Source organism: Saccopteryx leptura, chromosome 3 (assembly GCF_036850995.1).
Source record: "Saccopteryx leptura isolate mSacLep1 chromosome 3, mSacLep1_pri_phased_curated, whole genome shotgun sequence".
Classification (NCBI taxonomy): domain Eukaryota; kingdom Metazoa; phylum Chordata; class Mammalia; order Chiroptera; family Emballonuridae; genus Saccopteryx; species Saccopteryx leptura.
Genome location: NC_089505.1, coordinates 280,220,032 through 280,240,589, shown reverse-complemented (window position 1 = coordinate 280,240,589; position 20,558 = coordinate 280,220,032). Strand labels below are relative to the sequence as shown.

The following is a 20,558-nucleotide window of genomic DNA, read 5'->3' as shown; positions in this document are numbered from 1 at the left end:
CTGACAGCACAACTGTTGCATTAGATGAAACCAGCTTGTTTTAAAAGAAAAACCAACAGTTAACTATTTTTGTAGATTTTTCACATGCTATCATATCACTTGCTCATTTTTAAATAGATTATCAAAAGAGACGATGTATCTATCTCAGGCTCCAGAATCTACAATAAAAATTATGGAACACTCTTGTCAAATAAATGTCAACTCATTTTTTAAAATTCTATTAAAGCAATAAGAGAAAACTACTTAATTTTTTATATTACCTGACCCCATTATCTATGGGCACACTAAAGCCAAATATAAATTCAGAAAATATCAAGCAATATGAAAAATTTTACAATCTGTGCATCAAGAAACTAAAGGATAATTTATATTTGAACAGCACGTTCTAAAAACACTATCTGTGCTTTTTACTTTGCCAGTTTGAAAATCTAACTCCTATTTCTGGGGGAAAAAAAAGTTTGATGCAAATTGTTGAATTCCTAAGGTACATATGTAATTTCAGTTTCCTTACTAAATGTACAGTTGTCAATATTGCTGAGCCATTTCAACTCCTGGTAGCCTGACCGCTTCTGAAAGATGGCTTTCATGCAACCAAACTCCAGGCTTAGTGAAAATATATGAAAGTGCAATCATGCGAAGCCATAGCAACTTGAAAAATACAAAACCAACAGCTGATCCTAGCAAAAGAAGTCAAGTACAGGAACCTCTGCCCTTGTGACTGGCGGACGGTAGCTGAGTCAGGAGCTGTGGCCAACCAGGCACCCTATGTCCTGACCAGGCAAGTGATACGCAGCCAGTAAGGTTCCCCTGCCTCCTGTTCCACTGGGGATAATGACAGAATGAGAAAATCTGAAGGCTTATGGGAAATACAAAGAAACAAAGTTCTGGTTGCCATCAACTCCCACCTCCCCGAGAATCACACAACAATTTTCTATTTTGGCTGCATTTTCAAACTCTCCCGTCTCTACTAGCTCTTTCCTGAAGGCACCTATAAATTCTCAAACCCTTGACCTTGTTCCTTTCCCCAGGGTTTCCTGAAGCAGCTCTTCCCAGCTGTGTTTTCTTCAAGGCGGAGGTGCGCAGGCATTTTCAGGTCTGAGACATCCGGTGAGCTCTCCTTGCACCTGCTCCCCGCATTCCTAGACACCACTCTTCCAGGGTCCGCACCCCGACCCGTGCTCTCTGGTTCCCTCTTCTGACAGGTGCCTCTTTCTGTGCTCATCTCTTATACGCCAGTGTCCCCAGAACTTCACCCCCATTTTTTTTCTCTCTCCAGTTCTTCCCACTTGATAGTTTCGACCTTTGCTACAGTTTCACTTTGCTAAGATCAGTAAAAGGCTAAGAACAGCCTGGAACATTGGAAAAGCTCAGTAAACATTAGCTCTCTTTCTTGTAATTAATTTCCCTCCCAAGTCTCTGACTTGCAGGTTTAATGGCTATTGGACACCTAAATATTCCTAAAACTCATTAGATCCAAAACTGGATTCATCCTCTTCTCCACCAAAAATCAAACGAGCAAACAAAAAAAAAGAAACCTGCTCCTCCTTCAGCATTCTATACCCACTCATTCCTTTACTCATTCTTCATAAAAATATATTGATCTAGATACTATTGCAAGTATTAAAGATTCAAAGAGAACACATCAGCCAAGACCCCTCCGACCCTCATGAGCTGACATTCCAGTATAAGAGGGGCAGAAAAAGTAGAACAAGAATATGAACTAGTAACTGCAGGTAACGGGTGTCCTGCCAATAGCTACAACAGGGCAAAATTAAAAACTGGATGCTGACTTTGTACTGGGAGGTCAGGGGCAAGTTCTCTGAGGAGGTGACATCTGAGCTGAAACATGAATTACACAGCCTCCCAGATGAGCTACAAAAGACAATGGACAAAAGAGTTCCTCTCAGACAACAAAACCCACAGCAGCCACACTGGCCGACGGAGGAATTCACTCCTCGGCCAGTGCGCAGGGGTCCTGTTAGCCTCCAGCAGGATGTGAAACGGGAGCTACTGAGCACTTCCTCTCCCCCTCCCTCCAGTAAATTTTTACTGCAGCAGCCCTGCTCCCCTCCATCTTCGTGTGCTGATGTGTTGGGGCAGGAGGCTGAGCCTTTGCACCATCAGGGGCTACCCCCAGAGCTGATGGAGAGGACAGCCATCCCCCAAAGGTGGTGCCCTGAGGCTGGCTGCAGTCAGGGTTGATGAGAGGTGAATGTGTGTTCCATCAATACTCGTCAAGTCAGAAACCAGTGACCTGACCCGAACTCCGCCTTCCCTGGTGCCCGAACCAATCCAGTCAACCTCCTCAATATCACTGAAATTCAACTATCAATATTTTCCCATCCTTACTGACACCTCCCTAGCTTGTTTCTTACCTGAGTGACTGCCACAGTGACCAAATCAACTCCTTATCCCTAGCTGTCTCCTTCCAAGTCACTCTCTTTGCAACACTGAGGTGCCCCTCCAAAGACAAATCTGAACAAGTAATGACCTATTTAAAGCCTCTTCTTAGTTTCCTATAGCCTTAAAATAAGGATCAGATGCTGGTGCGTGGCAGACAAAGCCATCTATTTTCTGGCTTCCAGTTTGCTACTTGCACACCCTCTTCTGCATTGACTTCTTCCCTCTCTCCTCTATCTTTCTCCCTCGACTTCCAGTCATAGTGAACAACCTGCAGTTCCCCAGATGTTCCTAACCGTCAGCTCCAGGTAGTTGCCCATACCACTTCCAATTCTCAGTACGGCTGTCCCTCCTTATTCTTCTTCCTATCCTCAGGATTCCTCTCAGCCTCCCAGGCTGTTGCCCCTAAACCAAACCAGGGGCAAGAGCAATACACACACACATCTACCATAGGGCAGTGCCAGTACAAAAGACTAAAGACATGGTCACTGTTTTTCATATACAATAGTAATTACCACACTACACCCAGGTTTCTCAACCCGGACATCACTGACAGTTTGGGTATATCATTCTTTGCTCCGGGGGCAGTCCCATGCACTGCAAGGTGTTAAATGGCATCTCTGTCAATTACTCAGCAGGACGCCAGTGGCACTGTCCCCCATCCCAGTGTGACAGTGACAAACATTTCAAGACACTGCCTAATATGTGATGGGGGCCAAACTGGCCTGAGAGAGAACCACTACATAAAGGGCAGTGAAGGACTTGTCACCCAGATCCCAGCCCACAGGCAGCAGGCATAGAGGCTGCAGTTCACTCTGTATCCTGAACACCTGGGCCCAGCACACGATTAAAATCAGTACCTGTCTGACTGATAAACAAAAGAAAAAATTTTAGTTAAATCATTTCCATTAAATTCAACTCAATTCTCAAAATCTTTAAGGATGGGAACAGTGCCTGCTACTTCTTTTGCATGCTCACAAGGGACAAGCCATCCTCAGCACACAGGGGGCGTCTGACCAATAGTCACTGGCTTAACTTGCAAAATTCCTCAGCAATTACTAACCATGCCAGTGAAACACTTTCAGATTGTTATATACAATAAAACCAGGAATCACACTTTAGTCAAAAGTATTTGGAATCAGAAAATTTTTCAACAGTCAACTTGGATGTATTGTAAAAATGTCAAATTAGAAGTCTGAGATCTGGGTTCTCTCCCAGCTTTGCCACGAACTGTGTGACATGAGAACAGTCCCTAATCCTGCCAATGCCTATCTCCTCACCTGTAAAATACGTGATTAACACAATATCATTTTTCAAGGTCTTACTAGTAAACTCTATGAATCTGTGGATTAATTCAACCAAGATAAATTATTGTTTAAGAAGACAAATCAGAAGCATAGGTATATGTACACACACAACAGTGCAGGAAGGTCACACACAGTGCTCTGGAATGACAGGTTTCATGGCCAGATGGAGACATCTCCTCCAAAGGCTTCATTTACGAGGAGGACATGAGCACTGAGGAAGGAGAATGGACCCTGGCCAGGGCCCGTTTGGGTTCTCTACTTCAGGTTTGCAAATGGAGGCAGGGTTAAGTTTTCTGACACAACTAATATTGTAGTTGTTTATTTTAATTAAACTGTAACAGATCTTGATTTAATACCCTTCATACTAATGAGCATTCCTAATCCTGAGACTCAGGTCTGTCAGTGCATTGACATGTCTGTGGTACTTCTCTCCTTCTCTCCTTCCCTCCCTCTTTTTTCCTCTCTCTCCCCCCTCCCTCCCTACTTACAAAATGAAGCGTAGAGAAAGCCGTCCCTCTGGCCCAGTTAAGTTCCATAAGCACCTAATAACACTGCATCTGCTCTCAAGGTTGTAAATGCAGTCTTTCTAAATGAGGTGAAGGTTACTGAAAAGTGAATTAATCTGTCTCTGAGGTTTTATCTTTTTAAGATGCATTTTGCCTTCTAAAAGTGGTGCATTGTTTTTTGGAATTTATAGGGCAGTTGTAGAGCAGCATCTACTGTGTGCCTGGTCTTTCCCATCCTCCATCCTTCTAATTCATTGATCTTCTTCGGCTTGCTACTCTTTTTCTTATTCCAGGCGTTTTATGTGTCTTAGTCACACTATTGTTTTACAAACCATGCGAACACAGTTTATTTTATCTTTATTAACCTCATCTTGACTTCCTGGACAGGTTCCTCAGTGGACTTTTTCAGAAGACCATTGTTCATGTCTTTGACAAATAACTTTATATCTTATGTCATCTTTCTTCTGTTTACCCTCAGATTACTTATTTTTTTCTTTTTGCTGTTTTTAAAAAATTTTCTCTCCTGAAAGATGGCAAGAGGGCTCATGATATGGCGATCACAGGCTCTAAGACTCTTGGGCTCTATTTTAGGAGTGTTACAATCTTGGCTTAGTGAACATTTCCAGATGCCTGCTATGACCCTGGTATTATCAAGTCACTGGGATGGAGAGAGAGTAAGACCTCGGTGGTAGAGCGTTGGCCCAGCATGTAGATATCCCGGGTTTGATTCCAGGTCAGGGCACACAGGAGAAGCACCCATCTGCTTCTCCACCCTTCCCTCTAGCCTTTCTCTCTGTGTTCCCCTCCTGCAGCCAAGGCTCCATTGGAGCAAAGTTGGCCCAGGTGCTGAGGATGGCTCCATGGCCTCCCCCTCAGGCACTAGAATGGCTCTGGCTGCAATGGGTCAACGCCCCAGATGGGCAGAGCATCGCCCCCTGGTGGGCCTGCTGGGTAGATCCCAGTCCGGTTGGGTGCATGTGGGAGCCTATCTGCCTACCTGCTTCTCACTTCAGAAAAATACAAAAAAAAATAATAATAATCCAAACGGTCAAAGTTAAGAGCTGGGGAAGATTCTATGAGCCTAAAATTACTTTGTCACCTATCCATCTTCTTCCCACATATCTTTTGAAGGCCTTCACAGCTCTGTAAAATGCCCTTCTCAAAATGGAACTGTTGATACGAGCCCACTTGTAATCAGGAAAATTATTAAGCATTATAGTGTTCACTTTATTGTTCCTGGCACCACGGACAAAATGCCAAAGTAAGAGCGCTAGGCTGGGGGAGGGGCAGCATCTTAAACAGGGCTTCAATCGCATGACGGATGCTGAGAAACTCACACTGTCTCATGGCCATTTCCTCCCGGGGCATCAGTCTGAACTAAAACTCAAAATCAGTCATCCTCTAGGAACTTGTCTGAGACAAAACCAGGAGCAACAAAGTATGAACAAGTTACAGAAGATATTTTTTAATCTATAAAAAATCTGAAAGAACACAAAGAAATGAGGAAGATTTCCAAGCCCATGTCCACAATAGGCCTGCGTAACTCAGCACTGAAAAGTGTGTCAAGGGGTTCCCTGGCCAAGGTCTGTATAGCTGTGCACATCCTCGCCCCAGCACATGCTGGCTTTGTGATCTAACACTTCTATAGAGCTTTCACTTACTCATTTGTGAAACAGCAATAATAACAATTATGTCTACTCTGAGGGGCTGTTGTGAGGATTGAATGAGATCTATGGGAAGCCCTTGAGCAACCTGTTCAGCAAATATAAACATTCAAAAATGTCTGGGCTGTGTCCCTTTAAAAGGGCTAGAATAACATTTAGGACAAACTTTCCATGGAGAAGTAACTATACTTTTCTACCTTTCTCCAGGTCAGTGAAAACAATATTCCAAGTTTTTCTCATAGAAATAAAATGGCAACTGAGAAATGATAAATTCCTGATTATATAGTTTGTAGTTTAAAGACTGAGGATAAGGGGAAGAAAAGATACTACTGTCTATGACTGAACATAGAAATCAGCCAAACAGCTAAAGAGAAAAGAAGTAACACTTTTAGGTAATTCAAAGTCTTTCAAAAATAAAAAGAATATGGCTGGAACACACTATCAAAACTGAAAAGCAACAAGAATCAGATACAGTGTTGTAGTTTGTTCATTTCAACTGACTCTATGCCCAGCATCAACAGAAAGCTGGAGCCTAGACCAAGAAACACAAAACCAACCAGGAGACCAGGAAATTCAGATTAGTTCTGCTATGTGGAAACTATACAGCACTTATAAGTGCATATTCTACAAAATAAATTGTTTTCAAAAAAGCAGGTCTAAGAAAATATTAATTTTACCAAAGCAGATAAATACTTGAAAATGTCTTGAATATTAAACTACTATTTTATAAATTCAGTCTCAGAGCAGAGAGAAATAATGTGAAGATTTTCAAAGTTAGGAATTAAGTGGAATAGTATCAAATAATGTAATATTTTTGGATTTAAAGATCATTTAAATTTTTATATAATTCAACACATACATGGTAATTAAATTAGTGCTACCAAACATTTTCATAGACACTAAAACTAGAGATAAATAACTAACCCTGGAAATTTATAAATTCTTTCTGGATAGTTATGGATACTCTAAGTATATAATAATAACACAATGTCCTGGCATACTATGGTTTTTACATGAACTTGTAGTGTATTAACAAATAACAAAACTCTCCAGGACATAAAGGAATCAGGAATAGACTCCTGATTTAACTGCACTGCCTGCTAGGTTATTATACACCAACAAACCACTGCAAAACACAAACAGCAGATAATGGTAAAATATCAAAAACTGAATATATGTTTCTCTAAGCAATACTATCTTTCATGAAATAAATTTGTTCCACATCTAATATGCTTCATAACTCACAGGTGTGGATTATTAAAACACAAACATGGCCCACACCAGCTTCTTCCCACCCTGCAATGACCTTCCATTTATAACCCTAACACTAATTCTTAGGAATGCTTTCTGCAATAAAGAAAAATGCAGAGTAACATCAACTATCACCAACAAATTATTGTTGAAAATGTGTTACTATTTACATTCGAGTATGAAGACGGCAGACTTCATCCTCTCAAGCACCACTACCTAGGAAAAAGGGAAGTTGGAATCAGCTCTTTTCCCCCACTTCTCTACCTTCTTTAAACTACCTTTCATCACTATGTATGCTAAATACAGTGTGCCCAGGTACTGCCAATATTTTTGTTTGTTTGTTCCCAGATCTAGATACAACTGGTCTACCTGCTGGTTCTCTTCTTAGCCACTGAGAATCTGACACATACAACGAAAGTCTGTTGCTCGGCAGGGTACCTGCAGCAAGTAGCTTGCACACAGGTGGGCCAAGGCATCAGCATCTGCAGGTGCCACTCAGGCTGCTGCATGGGGCTCTGAGAAAAGCAACAACTCGACACATCCCTTAAGATAACACAGGCTGCATTTTATAATCAATATTAGTCATAATATAGATAGTGATGTTTTCATTTAGACAAACCAAAATGGACTTCATGTATTTTTTTTTTTCTTTCTCGTTTTTAGTTTTGCCTTTTTTTAGTCTAAATCAGGGATTGGCAAGTTTTTTTCTATAAAGGGCAAGACTGTAAATACTTTAGGTTTACATGCCACACGGTCTCTGTTGCAACTACTGAACTCTGTCATTTCAAGACTAAAGCAGCTATAGATCATATGTAAATAACCTGACAAGGCAGTGCTGCAATAAAGCTTTATAAATCTGGCTCTGGGGCAGTAGTGTGCCTTGCCAATCTCTGCTCTAAATCATCTTAGTAAATATAAAATTTTTAAATTTCCAATTAAAAAAAAGGGAGGAGGGCGAAGCCAGATCCATGTATTTTTAAACAAAAGACCCAAATTCAAGTAGCTGTGTCAAAATAGTTCCTTCTAGGTTCAGAGCTAGCATACATTAGAGTAACTTCAACATGATCTAATAGTAGCTGTCTAAATAAAAATAAATTTCTCTTACTTGGTCAAGATTAAGTGAAAAGCTATTACTTGGGTATTTTTGCATGTAAAAGAGAAACAAAATAGACTGACTATTCATCACAATATGAGCTAAGTGAGTCATAAAGACAGATGAAGAAATATATCTGTACAAATATATATATATATATATATATATATATATATATATATATATATGAAAGAATATCTACTACCCAAACCCATGCTTTCCCCCATATTTTAGCAGTTAACTCTGAATCCCCAAAAAGAAATAAATTAGAGTAATAGGATTCCTTTCATAACTGAGTCACTGGCTGCTAATATCATAAGAATTCTCAGAATAAACTTCAGGTTAGACTAAAGCAATTATGCATTTTTGCTGATGGTGAAAGCAACACACTAGCACTTCCTCTTGAAAGTTCAATGTGATTATGGCAAACAGCAAAGATACGTCAGATTCCTATCTGCTCAATCCTAAACTTAGAATAAGCAACCTTACATGTGACATTTAATTTTAAAATGTTACTGAATTCTAAAGAAGTAAGTCCATTTTCATCTATATAAGCTAACTAAGGTATGAGGCTTAGCAGATGTACGCCAATGTCTTTATAAATTCAGATAACTCGAGATGACATCTGCTAAATTAAAACATAACTAATGTACTTCAACTTGTACTCTGTACTCATGTGTACTACCGTTGAAGTTCAAAGACCTGTGAAATCTATTTGATGTAAACAGAAGACTGTAAAAAAAAATAAAATAAAAACCCTGATAGAAGAACAATAATTCAAATACCACAAATCCAAATCCTCTGGGAATCCATCCCTTTCACAGTAAAGTTTGAATTCAACAAACATACATTAAGTAATTAACAAAGCACCAAAAATCAGGTGAGGAGCTGAGGAAACAATGTCAATGACCCTTTGGGAAGGCTGTACTCCTTCCAAGGACAGACTTAAGATAACGATTATAGAAGAGTATGATACTGTGAGATCAGGGGTAGCTGCATCCTCACTAACATAAAAAATATCTCAAATATGACATAATAGGCAACTCACAAAAGAACACAGCAGAGCAACCACTGTCTGCCTACTGGATCAGCATATATTAAAAGGCAATAATATCCATTGCTGGCTGAAGGTGTGAAGAAATGGCCATACACTCAGGCTGGCACAGGGGCAGATTCCTGTAAAACAATTTGGAAAGCCGGTTGTTTGAAACCCTTTTAAACTGTATATGCTTTGACCTTGAAATTCCACTGGTTTCAGTGAGCCAACGGACTGTACTTTCACTAACCAAAAGAAAAATAATGTAAGAAACAAAGTTAGCTTTAGGAAAATGGTAACTTTGGCTTGATAGGATAAATTTCAGATTCCTACAACACAGTGAAATGTCCAGTAGGCGGTTGGACATATAATTAGCATTTACTCAGGATATATGCCAGTCTTGCTCATATTGTTTCATTTTACTCCTCTGAAACTCAAAGGGTAGGTACCCAGTGGCAGAAGCAGGATTCAAACAAAGCTCTAGACCCAAAGCTCTTAATAGCCTATTCATCCTCCTTGGGTTCAGCATCAGGCAGAACGATCCAAGGTAGAAATACAGATTTGCAAACTTGTCATTTTTCCGTGTACTTATTCAGCAGAAATGTATTCAGTTCCTAATACTGGACCTAAGTATACCTAGAAAATGAAGTTACATTTCCTATCCTTAAAGAACCATCCCGCAGACAGACATAAACAAAACAAAATAAAAAACTGCACTATGGTGTGACAGTGCTAACAGAAATCGTTGAGAAGAGTAACACCTCAGAAAAACAGAGTATTCAATTCGACATTGAAAGAGGAGTCTTGAGGAAGGAAAGACAGACAATACTCGACCATGATTTTGAAGGACGAGTTTTTACACTTAATCTTAGCCAAAACACCAAGAACCGATAAAGTATGAATTCAAAAAAAAAAAAAAAAAATTCCCCACATGGACAGAGGAGGAAAGAAAGGAGGACCACTTTACAAAAAGGCAGTAACATACACAGAAGCACTAATGTCCCAAACAGCACAATCAGCTCAAAGAAATGCACACTGGTTAAGAGACAGTGCCCTTTAACCATTCCAGTCTGCTCTTTAACCATTCCCCCCACCTCTCTGCTCTCCCGGATGCTGAACAAGACAAGGGAGACTCTTGAGTGGCATTTCTCCAAAAGAAGATCTCCTCCTCCAACCTCCCCTTCAAAGGGAGAGTTGCGAAAGGACAGGACATCTGCCTTGCCTATCAGGAGGAGCAATGACATAGTGACTACCTTTCAAAAACAGCTCCCCAGGTCCTGGCAGGCAGCTCTGTTGGTTAGAGCATTGTCCTAAGTGTACACCAAGGTTGCAAGTTCCATCCCCAGTCAGGGCACATACAAGAATTAACCAGTCAATGCACAACCAAGTGGAACAACAAATCTATGCTTCTCTCCCCCACCCCTCAAATCAATCAATAAGTTTTTTTTAATTTTTTTAAAAGAAAGAAAACAACTCCCAACAGCATTGCTATCAACCACCTTATCCAGCCTTTTGTTTTCTTGGTAACATTTATTACTACCTGAAATTACATTGTCTATCCATTCTTTTCCTTGTTTACTTCCTGTCTCCCTCATTAGAATGTAATCTCCAGGAGGCCATGGACTCTATTCCCACCCAGACAGTTCATTACAGTTATCTGTAGAGCAAAGAGAACAAGCTAGCAATTCTGGATAAAGTGTTATACCAACTACAAACAGGTTTTGTTTCAATGAAACATGTGCAAGGGAAAAATGGAAGGAAACTATTCCACGTTTAAGGACAAAGTCCAAGTCCTATCAATAAAACAAAAAATATCAAAGGTAGAAAGAAAAAATGACTAATGTTATTAGAAGCCAGATAATGCATATCTACAAAAAGGTCACCAATTTTTAAACATTTGTATCGCTGATGATCTAGCTAGGACACGGATATCAAGTCTTGCCAAAACTGCATGTCACATAAAATGTCTGGGAAGGTAGTATATTTCAGAATCTCTTTTCCCAACTGACCATTTCACCTTAGGGTTCTCTGAGCCAACTACCACTACTTTCAGAATCATAAGGTTCAGGCTCCTTGTGTCATAGAAGGCATGGTCTTTCTGCAGCACTTTAGGCTTGAGAAAGCTAGAGGGAACTAGTGCCCCAAGCTTAGCAATGCCATTCCTAGCCTGATTCAAGGTTTCTATACAAACAGATCAGGATTCAAGAGAGAACTTCAAAGTCCAAATATTATTTTAAAAATTTACTGTTGCTATGAGTCTATTTCAAGACTAATAAAGTTTCAAGTAAGACCTAAACGCAGCCTTGCCGTTTCCCACTATAAATGCCATATAAAATCAGACAGTAAATCCACTTTAACCCTTTTCATACAGGAGTTACAAAAGGAAGCCTTTAAACCCCTTTAAGGATAAATTTATCTTCTGAAACCAAGTGTTAACAATAAGTAGAGGATTTACAATATTCTTAAAAGCAGATAGACAGAAATTATCAACCATGCTATGACCTTTTAACTAAGCATTTTATTAAATCACACTTGTATAATTTGGCAATTTAAAGGGTAATTTTTTTTAAAATAAGTGACACAATATATTGTCCCTGGTATTTTAGAGCAAACTTCCAAGGAAATATCCAAACAATTTTTTTTAATGTCTTTTTTCCAGAGTAGTCACTAAAAGTGACTAAACACCTATTCATTCAATACTGCCATTTCTTGAAAATATCTTGTACCATAAATCTGAGAACTTTTTCAAAGTCAATTTATAAGCTAGATCCTTTATATATAGTCATTACCCTAAAAAATCAGCCATTCACTCATAGGCCAACCCAGTACAATGAATAGGCTATACATAAGTGGTTAAGATTCTTTTTGTATTAACTGCTCACTGGTGTCCAACCACCCACACTGCATTCTCTTTCCTGGATTCCACTGGTGTGTGATTAATGAGATCTATTTCTCTGATAAGTTTTCTTTTGAAACAATCAAGACTTAAAGATAGAATTTACATTATTGCAAATCATTATAGCTAGTTTGTAGTGATTTGTATTGCCATGCTATCAATACCATAAAGGGTATGTGCCCTAAAGAAAAATGGATCCCTTTGTCTAATCATTATACTTCAAAATAAAACTAGCATTGTTTCATACAAACAAAATGAATGTGACAATATATAAAGTCTCAGCTGATCAAAGCAAACTGAAAGACTGTAAGGTCAATAAGGAAATGCATTTCATAATTAAGTTAATGTTTATGATAAATTTTAATCAAGTGAAATTAATAGGACCACTTAAGTGAGAAAAAAAACCTTTTTTTTATTTATTTATTTATTTTTTTTTTCATTTTTCTGAAGCTGGAAACAGGGAGAGACAGTCAGACAGACTCCCGCATGCGCCCGACCGGGATCCACCCGGCACGCCTACCATGGGGCGACGCTCTGCCCATCCTGGGCGTCGCCATGTTGCAACCAGAGCCACTCTAGCGCCTGGGGCAGAGGCCAAGGAGCCATCCCCAGCGCCCGGGCCATCTTTGCTCCCATGGAGCCTTGGCTGCGGGAGGGGAAGAGAGAGACAGAGAGGAAGGTGCGGCGGAGGGGTGGAGAAGCAAATGGGCGCTTCTCCTATGTGCCCTGGCCAGGAATCGAACCCGGGTCCTCCGCACGCTAGGCCGACGCTCTACCGCTGAGCCAACCGGCCAGGGCCAAAAAAAACCTTTATACCAGTGGTAGTCAACCTGGTCCCTACCGCCCACTAGTGGGCATTCCAGCTTTCATGGTGGGCGGTAGCGGAGCAACCAAAGTATAAATAAAAAGATAGATTTAACTATAGTAAATTGTTTTATAAAGATTTATTCTGCCAAACTTAGCGAAAATCCAACATAAAGTACTTGGTAAGTAGTTATTATTATATGCTTTAACTTGCTGTAACTCTGCTTTATAAATTTTATAAAGTAAAGTTACTCCCTACTTTATAAATCACCATTACTGTGGAACCGGTGGGTGGTTAGAAAATTTTACTACTAACAGAGATACAAAAGTGGGCGGTAGGTATAAAAAGGTTGACTACCCCTGCTTTATACAAAGAGTCAAAGACTCAAATATTCTGAACTTGTTTTCGCCAGTCAGTAATATTCTAGTCTGTCAAGTACTAAGCCAGATGGCTGATGTCACATAACTGCACTTGGCATCTTCGTATTCCAACTTCATTGGTGAATCAGGAGAAAGCTGTTTACAAATCAATCTGTGTTTTAGGCTCAGCACAGTTCTGTTACTTCTTAATGCACTCCCTTTTAATTTTTTACTCTACAACTCATAAAAAATTAGTAAAAATAAGAAAAATAATACCCTTCATAAGCCCACCAGCCAAACATATATAAGCACTACTAACATTTTGATGTACTAAAATGGTCACTTCTAAAGCTTTTTTTCCTCTAAGACACCCTCCTTTTTTATTCTGTCCCTTCCCGCTACTTTCCTTGTAAACATTTCAGCATTGAATTATCCGGATAACCGGATAACCGTTATGCCCTCCCGAGGAGAAAGCTCTCTGAAGGAGCTGAGCACAGTGGTATTCTTGAACAGAATCCCTTCAGCACCCTGGTGAGAAGCATCCTGCTCCTGCCCATGTGGGCCCACCCCATGCTGCTGACTGGAGTGCTGCGATCACCATGGAAACTGTTCCCACAGTGCCATGCCCCTGCAAAACATCACTTACTGTGCCAGGCATATGACTCCTCTCGCTCTTCCCGTTCTGAGAGCTGCCATTCTTGAGTTTCTTTTTCTTTTTGGCTGTTTCTTTGTGCTCTTTCTGTTTGTTCTGCACTTCAATGAGAACAGAAATAAAGCTGTTTTTCACTTCCTTCTCAAACTCCAGTTCATCTCGCAAGGCCAACTGCTGCACCAGCTCTTCGGAGTACTCCTTAATGGCGGTCTCGATCTCCTCCAGGAGTTCGTTTAATTCTGATTCCGAGAGCCGTTTGACTCCTAGGACCAAGAGCAAAGCACAGCAAATCCTGAGACCAGAAGTTTTAAGCGAGCACAACAGGGCGTTTCATGCCACAGAGCCAAACCCTAGTCTAAACAATTAACTTGTTCATGATCTTCTCAGCATCTGGGCAGGTCTAAGTACAGGCAGGTGGGGGAAGTTACTTCTCAGACAAACGTTTGACTCACCTAAATCAGTCACCCCATACTGCAGCCAGACCGAGAAGAATGAATAAAGAAAAGCACACACACAGGGAGACACAGAGGGAGGACAGGAAATCACAACGGTTTTGCAGGGCTCTGGCACACTTCTAAAGAGAGAAGCCCATTTGAAAGATTTAAACTAAATACACATTTAATCACGCAGGCCCCAAATGCGTGATTGTTATCAAGTGCTGCGAAGATGAAAAGGAAGAATACTCCCTGGAACCCCTTTTTGGTTCTTTCCTCAGCACTGCCCCTCGTGTGGGAGACAGGACATTGCTGAAGCCCTACCAGTACCTCAGAGCATGACTATTTCATAGGAGGGTCTTTGGAGAGAAGATTAAGTTAAAATGACCTCAGGAGGGTGGGCCCTAATCCAATGGGACTGATGCCCTTATAAAGGTGATCTGACACAGACACACACGGAGGAAAGCCCCTGTGAGGACAGAGAGACAGACAGACAGCTCAAGCCAAGGAGGAAGGCCTCAGAGAAACCAACCCTGCTGACACCTTGAACTCAGACTTCTAGCGGCCAGAACTAGGAGGAAACTGTCTGTTGTCTAAGCCGCCCAGGCTGCAGGCCCTGTTATGCAGCCCCAGCTGGCCAATACAGGATTCAAAGGGGACCGTGACATCATCACTGATCAAAATGTGCCCTGAGGGTTACGGGGGGGGGGGGGGGGGGCAGTGAGAATCAAAGGCTCCTGGAGATAGTAACACGATGTTTGAAACATACAAAAACTACAAAGAGCAGTGATTTAAGGAGGGTTTCTTACTCTCTTCATAACTGCTTGTACTAGACCTCTTCAGAGTCTGAATCTCCTGGGAAAGCATGGAAAGCCGGTCTGACTGTGTGGGTGTTTCATCATCGTCCGGGTCAGGCGATTCCTGCATCATCTCTTCGATTTCTTCAATAACCTTCCAAAATATACACGCCGCTGTTAAATCACATGCATGTGGAAAATGGTCCATCTGAAACATGGCACTCACACGAGGCCATCAGAGCAGAAGTGCACTGATATAATAATCATGTGCAAGAGTGGGAGCTCCAAATAATCAAATTTTGATTGTAAGAGTGAATACAGTTTATCCAAAAATTTGCGAGATACTAAACACAAACTTAAATAGAATCTGATTTAACACATCCATCATGATTCTGGAGGCCCGAGCAGACCTTGCAGAGTCTGAGACATGGTGCTACAAACCCATGGATAATTTACTTCAGACATGCCAAACCCAGAGCACGGTTATAGTTTTTTAAAAAAGGACAGAAAATTTACCACATCCCACAAGCAAGTACTCAATCTAAAGCCATTTAATCAAATGGACATAAAATTGAGAAAATAACAACAGTATTAAAAAAATTATACAGTGTATCCGTAAAGTCATGGTGCACTTTGGACCGGTCACAGGAAAGCAACAAAAGACGATAGAAATATGAAATCTGCACCAAATAAAAGGAAAATCCTCTCAGTTTCTGTAGGATGATGTGGCAGCATGTGCACATGTGCAGATGATGATGTAACACCGTGTATACAGCGGAGCAGCCCACGGCCATGCCAGTCGAGATGTGGACGGTACAGAGGAAAGTTCAGTGTGTTCTGTGGCTCGCTCAATTCGAATCCGTGACCAAAGTGCAACATGAATATCGGCGCATTTATAACGAAACGCCACCACATAGGAATAACTCGGTGGGATAAGCAGTTGAAGGAAACTGGCAGTTTGGTGGAGAAACCCCGTTCTGGTAGGCCATCAGTCAGTGACAAGTCTGTAGAGGCTGTACGGGATAGCTACCTAAGGAGCCCTAAAAAATCTGTGCGTGAGCCCACATCGAACTGCACTGAATAGGTATGAAGCTGGGAGAGTTTTCCTTTTATTTGGTGCAGATCTCACATTTCTATCATCTTTTGTTGCTTTCCTGTGACCGGTCAAAAGTGTACCATGACTTTACGGACACACTGTATATAGAGTAAGAAAATATGGCAGCAAAATTCTCCCTTAACATCAGAAAACAATTTTCACATATTAATTCAATGGAAGATACAGGGATATTCAAAAGTTACTTAAAATGTGGAAGCTTAAGTAGAAAAAAAAACAGCACAAAAGCAGGAGAAATTCAGAACTGTATCTGCCCTAATTTAAACAATGACCTACTGTGTCACATGCAATGTTGCTCAAAGTTCACAAGTGACCTGTCCTGTTCCAGATTTCGAAAGTTCAGAAGGATAAAGAATTCAGAGAAAATTTAAGGGAAACCAGAAAATTACTCAATACTTAGAAAAAACAGATCTAAGAGTTTTAAAAAGATGATTAGAAAACACAATGTGAATTGGCAAGCTTGACGTGTTGACACGTATAATAAAGAAAAGCTGAAGGAGGTGGGGATTGTGTCAATTAGTAAGAAGATTTTCCAAAAACAGGTACTGAAAACATTAAAAAGAGGCTCCAATACAGGCTACGCCACCTGTGTCTCTAAGGCTTAAATGCAAAGATAGCTCATGACATTCTGGCAGATCCCTCTAGAGACAATGATTCTCAGGGTCACGTGTTTCCTGGAACATAAGGCTCAACCCCACTCAGTCCTATTACTTAAGTACCTTGCTCCCCTTAGAGAACAATCCAACCACAATATGACTAAGGAGCATCAAAATGACACATTTAATGTACTCCTTCCTAACTTGGCCATAATATATCTCTTTACTGACCTTGTTTTCCCAGCCTAAAAATACAGTGTGGTAGAGAGTCACACAGTCCAAGTAGCCATGGGACGTTTTATTTCAGGAAGGAGTCCTTCCATCGCATTTTGACAATACAACAGAAGTGGGAAGAGTATTCAGAAAATGAGAAAGCTGATTCAACCCATTTTAAATGAATACAGGGTTGACATTATTAGAGCATTCCACAGGAATAATGCTCACTTCTTTCCAGAATTCACAATACGTACATCCAATAAGCACTAATGATTTCTGCATAGGTCGGACAGAAACTAGATAATTTCTATACAGATATATTATAGATTGCCCATGTCTGGCTAAATCTAAAGAAAAAAGAAAATTCACAATATTTTTCTGATTTCAGTATAAGCAATAACCCTCCCTTAGTAACTCACTGTACCATTTTAACAATGCTTTGCTTGGAAAGTGGCCTATGTTGGAAAATCTTTCCAACCAGCATAATCCCACCTGCTTCAGATTACAGACATTCTCCTCCTCTCGGTGGAGGAGACAACCATTAAACCTGTGTAACCAGAAAATATAAGAGAAACAAGTAAACTCCAACAACCCATCAGTTATTGCCACAGTAAGAAATCATTTTTCAGCTCAAGGTTCCCTTGTCCTTTGGCTGATGAGTTTCTCCTTTGTACCTGGTCTGCAGTGAAGAGGGGCTCATCATTAACACAGGACACGATGATCGAATGCATATCCAGCTGTTCTCTCAACTCCTCCTCGTCTGATGTATCAAAGAGCAAGCTGTCACTTATCTAAAAACAAACAAGCAACAAAAAAAAACACTATTAAAAGCAGGACCTTCTTCTGATCACAACAAAGTCAAAGTATCTAGGTGGAGGATGGCAGAGAGAAGCATCAGCTCAGCACTTTCCCTCCAAAGAGAGAAATGACTACGATTGCTCCATACCAGGCAGTGTGTGAGGTGCTTAACCTAGTCACCTCCAATAGAATGAGAGAAATACAGAATATGAAATTGTTAAGGGGCTGCAAGTATCCACTACTGCCCACCACACACACACAGTTAGTTGTTATTTTTTACAATGGGGAAGAGTGCTATAAGAGGTGACTAATAAGTACAAAAATATAAGGATAGGGCATTTGTTAGGAAATTGTAGGGAATTAGAGCAGGGGGCAGGGGAAACACAACACGCAGGGTGGGCAGCAAATGCTAGTTAGCTAACAATCTAACAAAAGAGTGGTATGTATTAAAATTCTACAGCCTGACCTGTGGTGGTGCAGTGGATAAAGTGTCGACCTGGAACACTGAGGTTGCCAGTTCAAAACCCTGCACTTGCCTGATCAAGGCACATATGGGAGTTGATGCTTCCTGCTCATCCCCCCTTCTCTCTCTCTATCTCTCTCTCTCTTTTCCTTCTCTCTAAAAATGAATAAATAAAATCTAAAAAAAAAATTCTACAGAAAACATAAAGTTAGTTACTTGCAAACTAACTTCTAACATTCAGAGTAAAACACAAGTAATCAGCTCTGGCAGACAGGGTCACACTTAGCCACTTTCAGTTAAATACCTCTTCTTCCAAAACAGAAAAAGAGCATCTCTGTGTTCCAAAACACGTTTAAACCTGTGTTGGAGATTTTCCTTATCTCCACTTTCCACACTGCTCTGTGTCCCAGGAGGCTGACCTTTATGGACTACGACAGGGGATGCCCTTAACCTCTGGCTCTCAGTAGACACTAGCAGGAGACTGGAGGTGGGAAGATGAGGACTGGGCATTTATTCTACTGTCTCCTTTGCTGCAAGAGAGCCAAAGGTTGCAGCTCCTATAGCACACACCTACTCTCAACAGGTTCTGGTAACTTCTTCCCCTTTTTAACTCTTCATGCCAAATAGTGCTAGCACTGCTTGTTACTGCCAGCCCCAGGGTATCACACCAGACCTAGTTGGTGTCTCTGATCCCTGTCCACACCAACATAAACCACCCCCTTCAATAATGACTTAGAGGTTGGTACTAGTAGTACTCACTGTAAAAACCTTACCTGGAACTTATCATCTAGGTAACATGACATGACTACTCAGATGATTCAGAACTGAAATTAGATCTCCATTACTCAGGAAGGGGTAGCACACATTGAGTCCCCAAAAAGGAAATGGGCAGCAGTGAACTAGATAAGAAGCAATCATGTATTTCTATTAGATAGTATATAATTTTAAGAATGGCGTTTTACCTGGGAAAACTATTTTATTTATCAATGCAGAGGAGATTCATAAAATTGAGGATACAATTGAATATTGTAGGTCCCTACTTCTTCCCTAGGTCCTCCTACAGGATCCTGGGAAGCTGCAGAGGAAGAACGCAGAGTAAGAAGCCTGCAGGTGAGACGTGCAGAGGAACACTGGTGTGCTGCCTTCATCACCTCAGGCCGGGAGAGGAGCGTGTCAGCACTCCAGGGTCTATCTGTACCTACGCACTGCAACTCCAAGCTGCACTACAGCGACGAGACACCTCCTCATTCTATTTCTCAATGCACCATCAGCCTAGGAAGGCCTGGCTGCAGCCTTCTGCCTATCATTTCAGAACACTGTGCAAGAAAAAGAACCAAAAAGTTTCTAGAAAGAAAAAAAAAATCACAGTTAAAGGACCAGGAATCAAAGTCACCTGAATTCTCAATGGCAACAACAGAAGCTAATCAAAATAATTTCTGTATTTCAACCAATATAATTTCTGTATTTCAATTACTGTAATTCCACCCTAGAGCCCTAACTAAGGTAACAACTATGTGGGGGCTTAGAATAGACATTTTCAGACACTCAAGTTCTCAAAACATTTAAATCTCATGTATCCTTTATCAGAAAGCTCCATTTAAAATATGCTCCATTTAAACCAGGAGGAAAACCAAAAAGGAAGAAGACATGGGATCTAGTACAGGAAAGAGGTGAAAGGAATCCTTGTAACAACAGTGAGGACCCCAGAATGAAGGCTGTGAAGTCAAACTAGAGAGTAACCAGTTCAGATGAGCTCTGTTAACTGCAGAGGACATCAAGAAAAGCACCAAGAAAAAGAGAGAGAGGAGGAAGAGATGAACAGATTGTCTAGTGTATATCAATCATTAAAATGAGTTTCTGGCTCTGTCAAGGCTGAATTATTGAGCTAATGATAACTAAATAAATCACAAAAAGGCTTAGTACCCTAGGAAAAAAATTATAAGTGAAAATTTAATGATAATGTAGTAAAATGGGTCAACTGTGAAAATTTAAATAGTCAGTATAAATGATGAAGATTAGTGTAACCAAATAGTTTGATATTACATTGGAAAGCTAGGGGAAGGGGAAATTTCCGTGATGGCTATGGTGTTGAATTTGAAGAAGTATGAGAGAGTTAAACACTCATCCTCTGGGTAGAAATAAGTGGATCAAATCTAAAATTGAAAAAATAA

General features: G+C 40.6%; 1 protein-coding gene across 2 annotated transcripts in view; it reads right to left on the bottom strand.

Moving 5' to 3' along the window:
- Positions 1-20,558, bottom strand: part of FEZ2 (fasciculation and elongation protein zeta 2) — a 44,031-nt gene that overhangs the window by 10,892 nt on the left and 12,581 nt on the right. For both annotated transcript variants that reach the window (XM_066378519.1, XM_066378520.1), the window contains exons 3-5: positions 17,801-17,917; positions 15,213-15,354; positions 13,964-14,232 (exon numbers count right to left, since the gene is read on the bottom strand). In XM_066378519.1, coding sequence (XP_066234616.1) covers positions 13,964-14,232; positions 15,213-15,354; positions 17,801-17,917 — 528 coding nt within the window. The remainder of the gene's footprint in view (positions 1-13,963; positions 14,233-15,212; positions 15,355-17,800; positions 17,918-20,558) is intronic.